We start from the raw sequence: 14,358 nt of genomic DNA on the forward strand, positions 1-14,358 counted from the left end.
GCCCCAACATCATTTATGCATCTTATGAAGAGTGTATTCCAGCCATATCTTGATTCTTCTGTCATAATATTCATTGATGATATGCTGGTGTACTCACGCAACTAGGAGGAGCATGCGCAACATCTGAGGGTTGTACTACGGGCGTTGAGGGAGAATAAGCTTTATGTTAAATTCTCTATATGTGAGTTCTGGCTTGATTCTATGGCATTTTTTGGTCACGTAGTGTCCAGTAAGGGGATCAAGGTAGATCTGAAGAAAATTGAGGCAGTTCAAAGCTGGCCTAGACCGTCTTCAGCTACTGAGATTCGGAGTTTTCTTGTCTTGGCCGGATATTATCGTCGTTTAGTGGAAGGTTTCTCATCGATTGCTACACCTTTGACTAGATCGACCCAGAAGGGTGCTGTATTTAGGTGGTCATATGAGTGTGAGGAGAGCTTTCAGAAGCTCAAGACTGACTTGACCATAACTCCGGTTATAGTTTTACCTTCAATATCGGGTTCATTTACGGTGTATTATGATGCTTCTTGGATTGTATTGGGTGTGTCTTAATGCAGGAAGGTAGGGTGATTGCTTATGCTTCACGCCAATTGAAGCCCCATGAGAAGAAATACCTCGTTCATGATTTAGAGTTGGCAGACATTGTTCATGGATTGAAGATTTGGAGGCATTAGCTCGACGGCGTGTCTTGTGAGGTATTTACAAATCATCGGAGTGTACAACACTTGTTTAAGCTAAAGGATCTAAATTTGAGGCAGCAGAGATTGTTAGAGCTGTTAAAAGACTATGATATCACCATTTTGTATCATCCCGGGAAGGCCAACGTGGTGGATGATGCCTTGAGTAGAAAGGTGGTGAGTATGGGTAGGCTCGCATATATTCCTGCTAGTGAGAGATCACTACCATCAGATGTTCAAGCCTTGGCCAATCAGTTCATGAAGTTAGATGTTTCGGACCCTAGTCGGGTTCTAGCTTGTGGTTTCTTGGTTTTCTTAATATGAGCACATCAGAGAGCATCAGTATGATGATCCCTAGTTGCTTGTCCTTAAGTACATGGTACAACGTGGTGATGCCAAGGAGGTTTTTATTGGAGGTGATGGGGTTTTGCAGATGCAAGGTCGGATTTATGTGCCTAATGTGGATGGGTTACATGAGTTGATTCTTAAGGAGGCCCACAGTTCGCGGTATTCTATTCATTCGGGTGCCACGAAGATGTATCAGGACTTGAGGCAACACTATTGGTGGAAAAGAATGAAGAAAGATATAGTGGAGTACGTGGCTCGGTGCTTGAACTGTCAACAGGTGAAGTACGAGCATTCAAGGCCGAGCGGTTTGCTTCAGAGACTTGAGATTCCTAAGTGGAAATGAGAGCGTGTTACCATGGACTTCTTTGTCGTGCTCCCATGGACTTTGAAGAAATTCGAAGCTATTTGGGTAATTGTGGATCGGTTGACTAAGTCTGCACATTTCATTCCGATTGTGACTACCCATTCTTCAAAATGGCTGGTTGAGTTCTATATCCGCAAGATAGTTCATCTTCACGGTGTGGCAGTGTCCATTTTGTCTGATCGGGGCATACAGTTCACATCACAGTTTTGGAGAGCAGTGCAGCAAAAGTTGGGCATAGGGGTTGAGTTAAGCACAACATTTCATCCCCTAACGGACGGATAGTCCAAGCGCATCCTTCAGATTTTGGAGGATATGCAACACTCTTGTGTTATGTATTTCGGGGGTTCATGGGATCAATTTTTACCGGTTGCTGAGTTTGACTACAGCAACACCTACCAATCGAGTATTTAGATGGCTCCTTATGAGGCCTTATTTGGGAGGCAGTGTCGATCTCCACTTGGGTGGTTTGAGCCGCGGGAGGTTAGGTTGTTGGGCATGGATATGGTTTAGGATGCCATGGAAAAGGCCAAGTTGATTCAGGATCGGCTTTGCACAGCACAGTCTTGACAGAAGAGTTACGCTGATCGGAATATTCGTAATGTTGCATATATTGTGGGGGAGAAGGTATTGCTGAAACGCTCACCCATGAAGGGTGTGATGAGGTTCGGGAACAAGGGAAAGTTGAGCCCTCGGTATATTGGCCTTTTGAGGTGTTTGAAAGGGTTGGATAGGTGGCCAACAAGCTAGCATTTCCGCCTAGTCTATCGGGTATTCACCTAGTGTTTCATGTTTCCATGCTTCAGAAGTATTACGGTGATTCGTCTCATGTTTTGGACTTCAGCACGGATTATTAGATGGAGATTTGACTTATGATGTGGAGTCGGTGGCCATTTTGGATCGGCAGGTTCGAAGGTTGAGATCAAAGAGTATAGCTTCAGTGAAATTTCAGTGGAAAGGCCAGCTAGTCGAGTAGGCTACTTGGGAGACCAAGCAGGAGATGCGGTGCAGATATCCACACCTATTTGAGGCTCTAGGTATGATTCTAGACCTGTTTGAGGATGAATGTTTGTTTAAGAGGGGGAGAATATAATGACTCGGCCGGTCGTTTTGAGTATTTGTAACACCGCGGAAAATTTCAAAGTACTTAAGTGTAAGGCCTGGTAAAATTTGCAAAATAAATAATGTTTCATGGTGCCAGACTAGGCTCGGACTTTTTGGGTTGAACAATGCACGGGAATGAAAAGGCAAATTTTTGGCGGAAATGTTCATTTCTGCGGTCCATTATGCGACCGCAGAACCACTCTGCGGACCGCGTAATGGCCGCAGAGTGAGGCAGTTAATTGGGTCAGCTGGAAGCAACTATGCGGTGCATTATGCAACCGCATAACAGTTATGCGGACTGCATAGTGACCGCATACACAGACAGTTCTTTTGGCTATTTTGTAACCAGCTATGCGACCGATATGCGGTCCGCATATCGGTTATGCGATCGCATACCTTGTTCCGGAGCTCCATTTTTGGGTTTTTAAAACCCGACCCTATTTCGTTAAATACACTCTTTGGGTCATTTTTGAGCTATTATCTGACATTTTAGAGTGAGAGAGGGTGCCCTAGAGTGAGAAGGTGTTCTCTAATATTTGTCCTTCAATTCTTGCCCAAGTTTTGGAAGATTAAGAAGGGAAACTCACTAGGTCTTCATCCTAGAGATTGAAGTTGCTAAGAATTCTGGAACGTTTTAGAGTTTAAGGAAGCTCAATTGAGGTATGTTGGATAAACTCTTCTTTAAGAGTTGGAATTCTTATTATCCTTGTAAGTTCCGACATGTTGATTATAAATCGAGTATTCCGATAAGTTTTGTGATGAAGATATATGTTCAATCCGTGTTTCAAATGCTCTTATCATAATGCATTATAAATTGAGGATGTGTCCTAAACTATAGATTATGTATCCACATGTTATAATTTCGAGTCGTGATTTATGTGAAAGGTATTATGCCAGGTTGTGTAGAGATTGTGATTGTGATACACCTCCACCCACATACATTGGGGTGAGGCGGCATGACCGCTTTGTGTAGGGATTATGATATTGTGGGACTACACCTCCACCCGCTTATATTGGGGTGAGGTGGTACGACCGCTTTGTGTATGGTTTTGGTATTGTTGTGGCACTACCACCCGCATACATTAGGGTGAGGCGGCATAGCCGCTTTGTGTTGGTATTGGTATCATTGATGCATTTCCACCCACATGAAATGGGGTGAGCCGGCATAGCCGTTTTGTGTAGGTTCTTGGTACTGTGGTTATACATCCACCCGCATATATTGAGGTGAGGCCGCAGGGCCGCTTGATTAGAGTTGTGGTATTGTACGTACACCTCCACCTGCATACATCGGGTGAGGCGGCGGGGCCGCTTTGTGTGAAGATGATTATAGAGGATCTCATCTTAAATCCTATAAATGTTATTGATAGCTTTTAATAAGCTTGCTATGGTTGAGACGGTTATCTATATTATTCTATTGCCGCACTAGTTCATCATAATTATCTTGTATTTCTAAATTTTTAAATTGGTGTTTAGTTTTCATACTAGTACTATTCGACGGTACTAACGTCCCTTTTGTCGGGTACGCTGCATCTTTAAATGGATGCAGGTGGTTCCACAGCAGGAGACATTGATCAGTGATAGCAGTACACCTTCTTCCCAGCTGGCTTGGTGAGCCCCACTTCATCTCGAGGGAATGTATCTTTTGTTCTTTATGTATTATGGTTGAGGTATAGCCAGGGCCTTGTTGCCGACATTATCTTTGTACTCTTCTTTATCTATAGAGGCTCCGTAGACATAGTGTGGGTTGTGTATTGGTACTGGGAAAGACAAACTATGCTATGTTGTGGTTGTATTACTTGTCCATTTGAGACTTTAAAAATAGAGAAACTTAAGGAAAGCAATTGGTAATTGCAGACACGACCACTTTATTGTTTAATTAAGGAAAACATATACTCTCTTTATTCATGAATGAGTTTGGGGTAGAAGAAATCTAACAGGCATGCTCGGTCGGGTTCACTCGGTTGTGCGTCGGTCGCGCTCCACGGTTTTGGGGCGTGACAGTATTATAGCCCTATTCCCACATTTATTGCTTATTCTATGTTTATTTATGGTTATGTGACTTACCGGGGTGGTCGGTTTGGTTATGGGGATGTTTCGAAATGAATTGGGACACATAGTCCCAAGGATGGAAGTTTAAGTTGAAAGAGTTGACCGAATTTGACTTATGGGTAAACTATTCCAGAATATAGTTTTGATGGTTCTGATAGCTTTGTGTGGTGATTTAGGACTTAGGAGTATGTTCGGATATTGATTTGGAGGTCCGTAGGTCATTTTGTCTTGAATTGGCTGAAGTTGGAAAGTTGAAGGTTTGGAAGATTGAGAAAATTGACCGAGATTTCACTTTGTTGATACCGGGCTCAGATTTTTGTTTCGGGAGTTGGATTAGGTCTGTTGTGTCACTTATGACTTGTGTGCAAAATTTGAGGTCAATCGGAGTTGGTTTGATAGGTTTCGGCGTTGATTTTAGAACTTGGAAATTCATTAGTTTCGTTAGGCTTAAATTGGGGTGTTATTCGTATTTGTGATATTGTTTGATGTGATTTGAGGCTTCGAATAAGTTCGTGTTGTGGTTTAGGACTTGTTGGTATGTTTGGTTAAGGTCTTGGATTCCTCGAGCGAGTTTCGGATGGTTAACGGATCGATATTGGAGTTAGCATTGCTGATGATATTTTAGTTGCTAGTGTAATCGCACCTGCAGTGGGCTTGGTCGCAGGTGAGGCTGAAGGAATGCAGAAGCGGAATTGAGCTGGATTTGGGAGCTTCGCGGGAGCGGAGAAGGACCGCATTTGCGAGTCCATAGATGCATATTTTTGGTCGCAGATGCGGAGAAGCCTGTCTTAGGCTTGCATCGCAGATGCGGAAGTACTACCGCATGAGCAGACGTGCATAAGCGCAAGGAGGACCACAAAAGCGGACCCGCTGATGAGAGATTTTTGCCGCAAAAGCGGAAGGTTGGAGATTTAGTGATCTTTGCATAAGCGGAGGGTTTTCCGCAAAAGAGGAACCGCAGGTGCGGCTTCTGAGCCCGCAGAAATGAGAATGCTTGGGTAGAATGATATAGTCGAGGGTATGAGCCATTTTTTTCATTTTTGGACTTTAGAAGCTCGACTAGTGGCAAATTTTGTGAGGGATTTCACTATAATTCAAGAGGTAAACAACTTTTGATCACTTTTGTCCATTAATATTGAATACCCATTGATTTTACACCTAGATTATGTGTGTTTGAGGTGCAATTTTGGGGATTATGGACTAAGTATTAGAGAGTAAGTTTTGGGGATTTGAGGGTCGATTTGTAGTCGGAATTGGATGATTTTGGTATGGTTGGACTCATTATTGAATGGGTGTTTGGATTTTTTGAATTTTGTCAGGTTACAAGATGTGGGCTTTAGGTTGACATTTTGGGTTGACTTTTTGTATTTGGTTAAAGAACTTAGCTTTATCAGATGGAATTGATTCCTTTAGCTTATATTGATTATATTAAGTTGTTTGTGAATAGATTCGATTCTTTTGGAAGCCAATTCCTGAGGCAAGGGTTTGTTGGAGCATCGAGTTGCACACGTTGAGGTAAGTAACACTTCTAAAGTTGGAACTGGGGGTATAAATCCCTGGAAATCATGTTATATGGTTTGTGTTAGGGTGACGCACATGATAGGTGATGGGCGTGTGAGCGTACACCATGGAAATCATCACCCGGTTGACTCTTTTTTATTATGTTATTATCAAGTCATGTTCTATCCGTGAAATCCTTACTTGTTAGAGCAATTAAACTAAAATTCACGATAGAAAACATGTTTAGGCTATGTGCTTATTCTGTTGAGTCCTAGTGAAGTTATTTCTGCTATTTTTCAGTTATCTGCTTTAACTGCAATTATATGCTCAGTCATTATCCTTCATTTGCATATCATATCATAGTCTCCATTATCATTTACTGTTATATTACATGTTCTTATTGTTTGGGCTGAGTAGTATGATATTTGTGAGCCCGTGAGACTAGAGAGATTGATGATTGAGTTGGGTCGGAGAGCCAGATTGTGAGTGTTATTGTGGATCGGGCTGCTGCAGCAGGCATTATTGGCTTATTTATTATTGTGAATCGGGTTGCATGTCGCATCAGAACTTATAAGCTTTATATTAGCACTTGGGCAGGATCTGCCCCTCCGAAGTCTGACATACTAGCAGTGAGCGCAGGCATAGTGATTTATATATATGTGCTTTGGGTAGGGGCATTGATGTCAGGCACCCGTATAGTGCTAAGTGGTGAGTGGAATTTGATATAGACGTATTGAGTACTGTGAGAGTGTGAGTACCTGGAAATATCATGGTGATACCTTACTTTTGACATACATATTTTTTACATGTAGGCATAGAGATGTACCATACCTCGTGCAAGCCATACTTGACATGTTCTTATCAGTGCTGGTATTTAATTGTGAACTTGAAGACATGTCTAATTTCTGCACTGTGAACAAGTTGAATATGGAAGTTCTCTAAGCTATTACTGTCATTCTCACTATTATATATGTGTTGTCATTATATTGGTCCTGACTGTATCCTTCTAAGCTTGTCACTGCTTTCAGCCCAAGGTTAGTTCTGTTACTTATTGAGTACAGTGGGTCAATTGTACTCATACTACACTCTACACTTCATGTGCAAATCCAAGTGCATATGGACACGGTGATTGCTAGACCGTTGTCATTGCTTGCTTGGAGACTTCAAGGTAGCTACTATGACGTCCGCAGACCTTAGCTCTCTTCCCTTTTATGCCATTTTGTACTGTTTTATTATTCAGACAGTTGTACTAGAGTTTTAGCTATGTTGATACTTAGTAGTGCCCATGTGTTCGGTTGACACCAGATTTTAGGTTGTTGTAGTAGAGTTACAGTTGTTTTATCAGATATTTATGAGATTTTTGGCTGTTGAGCTTATTAAACCATGTTTTAATTCAAATTCTTAGTGGTTATGTGATTGTTGTCTTGCCTAGTAAATATGTTAGGTGCCATCACGACAGGTTGGTATTTTGGGTCGTGACAAACATAGGAAAAAATCCATCTTGATAACTGAATCATCAAATACAACTGGGGGCATAGGATAACATGTTAGTTGCAACAATAGAAAACATGTAAAACGCATGACAAAACATAAGGAATCCACTTGCAAAATCAAGAATGTCACCCTCATACCCCACATTTCATCACAATAAAAATATCCACCCTTATCACTCCGTACCATGACACAATAACAATATTCACCTTTATCACTCCATAACAACAATATCCACTCATATCGCTCCGTAACAACAATATACACTCTTATCGCTCTGTAATAACAATATTCACCCTTATCGCTCCATAACAACAATATCCATCCTTATTCATCCATAATAACAATATCCATCCTTATCGCTTCGTTCCCCAATACAATAACAACATCAATCACAATCGCGTGGTAAAAACCTTGTGCCAACACCCAATCAATTAACCCAACATGTCCACATGTTCCATAATGATAATAATTCAAGATAACAAATTATCACCAAAAGGCATATCTTCATAATTCATCAATGAAGTGCACAAAGACATGAAAATAATAAAGTGCGCATGTGTACTCAAGATATAAGACATGACTACAGCTAATTCAATTAGCAATGATCCCACAAATGTATGTCTTGGCTAATTAGGAAATAAAATCCTAAGACATATTCTCTAGCATGAAAGGATGAACATGTGTAATCATATAAAGCATCGTACATATATCACAGACATCACACGTTTAATTCAATGAACGAGACAAGAGCGACGAGCACGGGTGTGTGTACATACCATACATGTGACTACGTGTGAGGCAATTATAGCATCAAATCTCAAGATTAGTTCATCATGTATCAAACTAATGCACCAAATAGCCTTAACTTTAGCTCTAGCATGGTTTATTATGCTCATGTAGTTGATTAATTGAATGACACATAAAATCAAGTAGAACACACAACCAAACAAGGTATGGAGTAGTATAGAATCTACCCCAAGCATGAATACCTATGGAACATGTATATACACTCATCACCTCATATATACATCACCCCAGCATGTAAATAGTATTATTTATTAGGAAACTTTCCCTCAATCAAAGCTAAAGCACGACCCAAACCCCACCATAGAGGTCGTGGAGTCACCTAGTTTCTAAGACTAGGTAATCTTATCACATAATGATATCAATCAAAATATAACATCGTCAAATTTATCAAAAACCTGCGAAAAGTGATAATACAGCCAAACATGGATAAAATAATCAACTTCCCAAAACCCAGTAGTACTGAGTCATAATGTAATGATCCGACTGGTTGTTTTGATTTCTAGATCCCCCGATCCCCTATTAAAGACTCCTTGTATGTGTTTTTACTATTTTATGACTTGCAGGGACAGTTGGATAGTTTTGGAAGGGTTCGGGTTGAAATCGAAACACATAATTCCTTAATAGTGGAGTAAGGTGGCCAAGTTTGACCTGAGTGAACAATTTGAGTAAACAACCTCAGAACCAGGATTTAATGATTCAATAGGTTTGTATGATAATTTTCGACTTGGTCGTGTGTTCAGATCTAGTTTTGGGTGATCCGGGAGAATTTCGGCACATAATGTTGAAAGTTGGCGGCTTGAAAGTTTTAGAGTTTCTTAAATTTGGTTTGAAGTAGACTTTGGTGTTATCGATGCCTATTTGAGATTTTGAGCTTGGGAATAGGTCCGTATGGCTATTTATGACTTGTATGCAAAATTTGGCATCATTCTGAGTTGTCTAAGTATGATTCGTCGCGGTCGGAGCTAGTTGACGAAGTTTGAAGTTCATCAGTTGATAAATTTGGTTTTAGGTTGCGATTCTTATTTTTGATGTAATTTTATGTGTTTTGAGGCTTCGAGCAAGTCCGTATTATATTTATGGACTTATTGGTTCATTTGGATGAGGTCCAGGGTGGATCGGGTGTGTTTCGGACCATCAGGAGTTAAGTCAAAATTACAGACGAATCTGCTACTGATTTCCTTCTTCGCAAACCCGGAAGGAGTCTCGCATTTGCGATAAGGGAATTGGGCTTGGGGACATATTGTTCTATGTGTTTGCAAGAAAGGGCTCTCGATCGCGATCCTCTAGGCCATTGGCCATCGTGTTCACGTTCATGGCTTCACATTCGCGAAGTGTGAGGCCTGCTGGGGAGGGGGTCAGGCGATAGCCTTCACGTCCGAGAACATCCCCTCGCGTTCGCGAAGGGTAGGTCAAATAAGCCTTCATGTTCGCAAGGCTAGTCTCGCGTTCGTGAAGTGCATTTTTTGGGCCTTGGCATTTGTGCCTTCGTGATCGTGAGTGCTCTGTGGCGATCGCGAAGAAGGATTCACTGGGAATAAACTTTTAAAAATCAGGATTTAGCTTATTTCCTTCATTGCTCACTTTTCTTGGCCGATTCTAGAGCTCTTTGGAGAGGGATTTTCACCTAGCAATTCAAGGTACGTAATTTCTATATAATGTGAGTTTAATTATGGGTAGATTTTAACATGTAAATTGTGGAAATTTTAGGAATATATTGAAAAACTTAGGTATTGGTAAAAATAGGATTAGACCACGAAAATGATTATGGAATTGAGTAGAAATTATATATTTGCGTTCGTGAGGTTATGAGTAACATTTATCTACAAATATGTTTGAAATCCGGGAATGTGGGCCCGATGGTTACGTTTAGGAGTTTTCCAAATTGGGTTGGTTAATTACTCTAATAGTTAAAATATGAGCTTTTGAGCATAAATTGATTACTTTGTATAGGAGTCCGATTATACTTGGTATTTCCTTCATGACTTGAGAATTCGTGACTACTTGATGGCGCATATTTGTTGAAATTTGTATTTCATATTAGGGGATTTTAGATTGGTATTTTATTAAAGAATCACTTATTTATTGCTTCTTATTTTATCATTACTGTTGTCCATAGCTTTAATTCTTGCTCTCTCTATACACTGACCTTTAGTAAGTGTCGATGTTGACCCCTCGCATTACTTCTTTGAGGATAGACTAGATACTTATTGGGTACACATTATTTACATACTCACACTACACTTCTGTACAAATTGTACAGGTAGTGAGGCAAGTACATCTGGTGTCCGTCCAGGCGAGCATCCGCATTAACCGGAGGCCTAGTGGTGAGCTACTTTCCATGCTCCGCTCTACAGCACCCGGAGCCTCCCCTTGTTGTATTTATTATTTTTGTATATTTTACTTCAGACAGTAGTTGTAGGGTTTTTTTTTTATATTCTACTAGATTGCTCGTGCACTTGTGACATCGGAATTTGGGTATTTCTAGTAGATAATTATGATTTTTGTCTATTGATATCACTATTACACTCTTATATTCTATTTCATGCTTTATATCACTTTAACCTTTTATACTTGGTTTCCTTTATTAAATAAAATTCATGGGTTTAAAAGAAATAAATAAGTAATTAAATGGATAGTTAATCGTTGGCTTGCCTAACTGGCATCATTCTGAGTAGTCTAGGTATAATTCGTCGCGGTCGGAGCTAGTTGACGAAGTTTGAAGTTCATCAATTGATAAATTTGGTTTTAGGTTGCGATTCTTAGTTTTGATGTAATTTTATGTGTTTTGAGGCTTCGAGCAGGTCCGTATTATGTTTATGGACTTATTGGTTCATTTGGATGAGGTCCAGGGTGGCTCGGTTGTGTTTCAGACCATCAGGAGTTAAGTCAAAATTGCAGACGAATCTGCTACTGATTTCCTTCTTCGCGAACCCGGAAGGAGTCTCGCGTTTGCGATAAAGGAATTGGGCTTGGGGACATATTGTTCTACGTGTTTGCGAGAAAGGGATCTCGATCGAGATCCTCTAGGCCACTGGCCATCGTTTTCTCGTACATGGCTTCACATTCGCGAAGTGTGAGGCCTGCTGGGGAGGGGGTCAGGCGATAGCCTTCGCGTCCGAGAACATCCCCTCGCGTTCGCGAAGGGTAGGTCAAATAAGCCTGCATGTTTTCAAGGCTAGTCTCGCGTTCGTGAAGTGCATTTTTTGGGCCTTGGCATTTGTGCCTTCATGATCGTGAGTGCTCTGTGGCGATCGCGAAGAAGGATTTACTGGGAAGAAACTTTTAAAAATCGGGATTTAGCTTATTTCCTTTATTGCCCACTTTTCTTGGCTGATTCTAGAGCTCTTTGGCGAGGGATTTTCACCAAGCAATTTAAGGTAAGTAATTTCTATATAATGTGAGTTTAATTATGGGTAGATTTTAATATGAAAATTGTGAAAATTTTAGGAATATATTGAAAAACTTAGGTATTAGTAAAAATAGGATTAGACCACGAAAATGATTATGGAATAGAGTAGAAATTATATATTTGCATTCGTGAGGTTATGAGTAACATTTATCTACAAATATGTTTGAAATCCGGGAATGTGGGCCCGAGAGTTACGTTTAGGAGTTTTTCAAATTGGGTTGGGTAATTACTCTAATAGTTAAAATATGAGCTTTTGAGCATATATTGATTACTTTGTATAGGAGTCCGATTATACTTGGTATTTCCTTCATGACTTGAGAATTCGTGATTACTTGATGGCACATATTTGTTGAAATTTGTATTTCATATTCGGGGATTTTAGATTGGTATTTTATTAAAGAATCACTTATTTATTGCTTCTTATTTTATCATTATTGTTGTCCATAGCTTTAATTCTTGCTCTCTCTATACACTGACCTTTAGTAAGTGTCGATGTTGACCCCTCGTCATTACTTCTTTGAGGCTAGACTAGATACTTACTGGGTACACGTTATTTACATACTCACACTACACTTCTACACAAATTGTACAGGTAGTGAGGCAAGTACATCTGGTGTCCGTTCAGGTGAGCATCCGCATTATCCGGAGGCTTAGTGGTGAGCTACTTTCCATGCTCCGCTCTGCAGCACCCGGAGCCTCCCCTTGTTGTATTTATTATTTTTGTATATTTTGCTTCAGACAGTTGTTGTAGGATTTTTTTTATATTCTACTAGATTGCTCGTGCACTTGTGAAATCGGATTTTGGGTATTTCTAGTAGATAATTATGATTTTTGTCTGTTGATATCACTATTACACTCTTATATTCTATTTCATGCTTTATATCACTATAACCTTTTATACTTGGTTTCCTCTATTAAATAAAATTCATGGGTTTAAAAGAAATAAATAAGTAATTAAATCGATAGTTAACCGTTGGCTTACCTAACTGGCGTCATTCTGAGTTGTCTAGGTATGATTTGTCGCGGTCGGAGCTAGTTGATGAAGTTTGAAGTTCATCAGTTGATAAATTTGGTTTTAGGTTGCGATTCTTAGTTAGGATGTTATTTTAGGTGTTTTGAGGCTTCGAGCAGGTTCGTATTATGTTTATGGACTTATTGGTTCATTTGGATGAGGTCCAGGATGGCTCGGGTGTGTTTCGAACCATCAAGAGTTAAGTCAAAATTGCAGACGAATCTGCTACTGATTTCCTTCTTCGCAAACCCGGAAGGAGTCTCGCATTTGCGATAAGGGAATTGGGCTTGGGGACATATTATTCTACGTGTTTGCGAGAAAGCTCTCTCGATCGCGATCCTCTAGGCCACTGGCCATCATGTTCACGTTCAAGGCTTCACATTCGCGAAGTGTGAGGCCTGCTGGGGAGGGGGTCAGGCGATATCCTTCGCGTCCGAGAACATTCCCTCGCGTTCACGAAGGGTAGGTCAAATAAGCCTTCATGTTCGCAAGGCTAGTCTCGCATTCGTGAAGTGCATTTTTTGGGCCTTGGCATTTGTGCCTTCGTGATCGTGAGTGCTCTGTGGCGATCGCGAAGAAAGATTCACTGGGAAAAAACTTTTAAATATCGGGATTTAGCTTATTTCCTTCATTGCTCACTTTTCTTGGCCGATTCTAGAGCTCTTTGGAGAGGGATTTTCACCTAGCAATTCAAGGTATGTAATTTCTGTATAATGTGAGTTTAATTATGGGTAGATTTTAACATGTAAATTGTGAAAATTTTAGGAATATATTGAAAAACTTAGGTATTGGTAAAAATAGGATTAGACCACGAAAATGATTATGGAATTGAGTAGAAATTATATATTTGCGTTCGTGAGGTTATGAGTAACATTTATCTACAAATATGTTTGAAATCCGCGAATGTGGGCCCGATGGTTACGTTTAGGAGTTTTCCAAATTGGGTTGGGTAATTACTCTAATAGTTAAAATATGAGCTTTTGAGCATAAATTGATTACTTTGTATAGGAGTCCGATTATACTTGGTATTTCCTTCATGACTTGAGAATTCGTGACTACTTGATGGCGCATATTTGTTGAAATTTGTATTTCATATTAGGGGATTTTAGATTGGTATTTTATTAAAGAATCACTTATTTATTGCTTCTTATTTTATCATTACTGTTGTCCATAGCTTTAATTCTTGCTCTCTCTATACACTGACCTTTAGTAAGTGTCGATGTTGACCCCTCGTCATTACTTCTTTGAGGCTAGACTAGATATTTACTGGGTACACGTTATTTACATACTCACACTACACTTCTGCACAAATTGTACAGGTAGTGAGGCAAGTACATCTGGTGTCCGTCCAGGCGAGCATCCGCATTAACCGGAGGCCTAGTGGTGAGCTACTTTCCATGCTCCGCTCTACAGCACCCGGAGCCTCCCCTTGTTGTATTTATTATTTTTGTATATTTTGCTTCAGACAGTAGTTGTAGGGTTTTTTTTCTATTCTATTAGATTTCTCGTGCACTTGTGACATCGGATTTTGGGTATTTCTAGTAGATAATTATAGTTTTTGTCTGTTGATATCACTATTTCACTCTTATATTCTATTTCA

General features: G+C 40.1%; 1 protein-coding gene across 1 annotated transcript; it reads left to right on the plus strand.

Annotated features, from left to right (window-relative positions):
* The first annotated feature begins 201 nt into the window (after positions 1-201).
* Positions 202-671, plus strand: LOC138905961 (uncharacterized mitochondrial protein AtMg00860-like). The gene is made up of 2 exons (XM_070194475.1): positions 202-471; positions 555-671. Exons 1-2 carry the CDS (start codon positions 202-204, stop codon positions 669-671), a joined length of 387 nt encoding a protein of 128 aa, XP_070050576.1.
* Positions 672-14,358: the final 13,687 nt, after the last annotated feature.

This window comes from Nicotiana tomentosiformis, chromosome 2 (genome assembly GCF_000390325.3).
Source record: "Nicotiana tomentosiformis chromosome 2, ASM39032v3, whole genome shotgun sequence".
Lineage (NCBI taxonomy): Eukaryota > Viridiplantae > Streptophyta > Magnoliopsida > Solanales > Solanaceae > Nicotiana > Nicotiana tomentosiformis.

Bases quoted from the DNA above. Each gene is read 5' to 3' on its own strand.
- LOC138905961 (XM_070194475.1), top strand. From the start codon at position 202: ATGGCATTTTTTGGTCACGTAGTGTCCAGTAAGGGGATCAAGGTAGAT. The intron at 472-554 runs GTTATAGTTTTA...GTCTTAATGCAG, and splicing joins CTGACTTGACCATAACTCCG to GAAGGTAGGGTGATTGCTTA.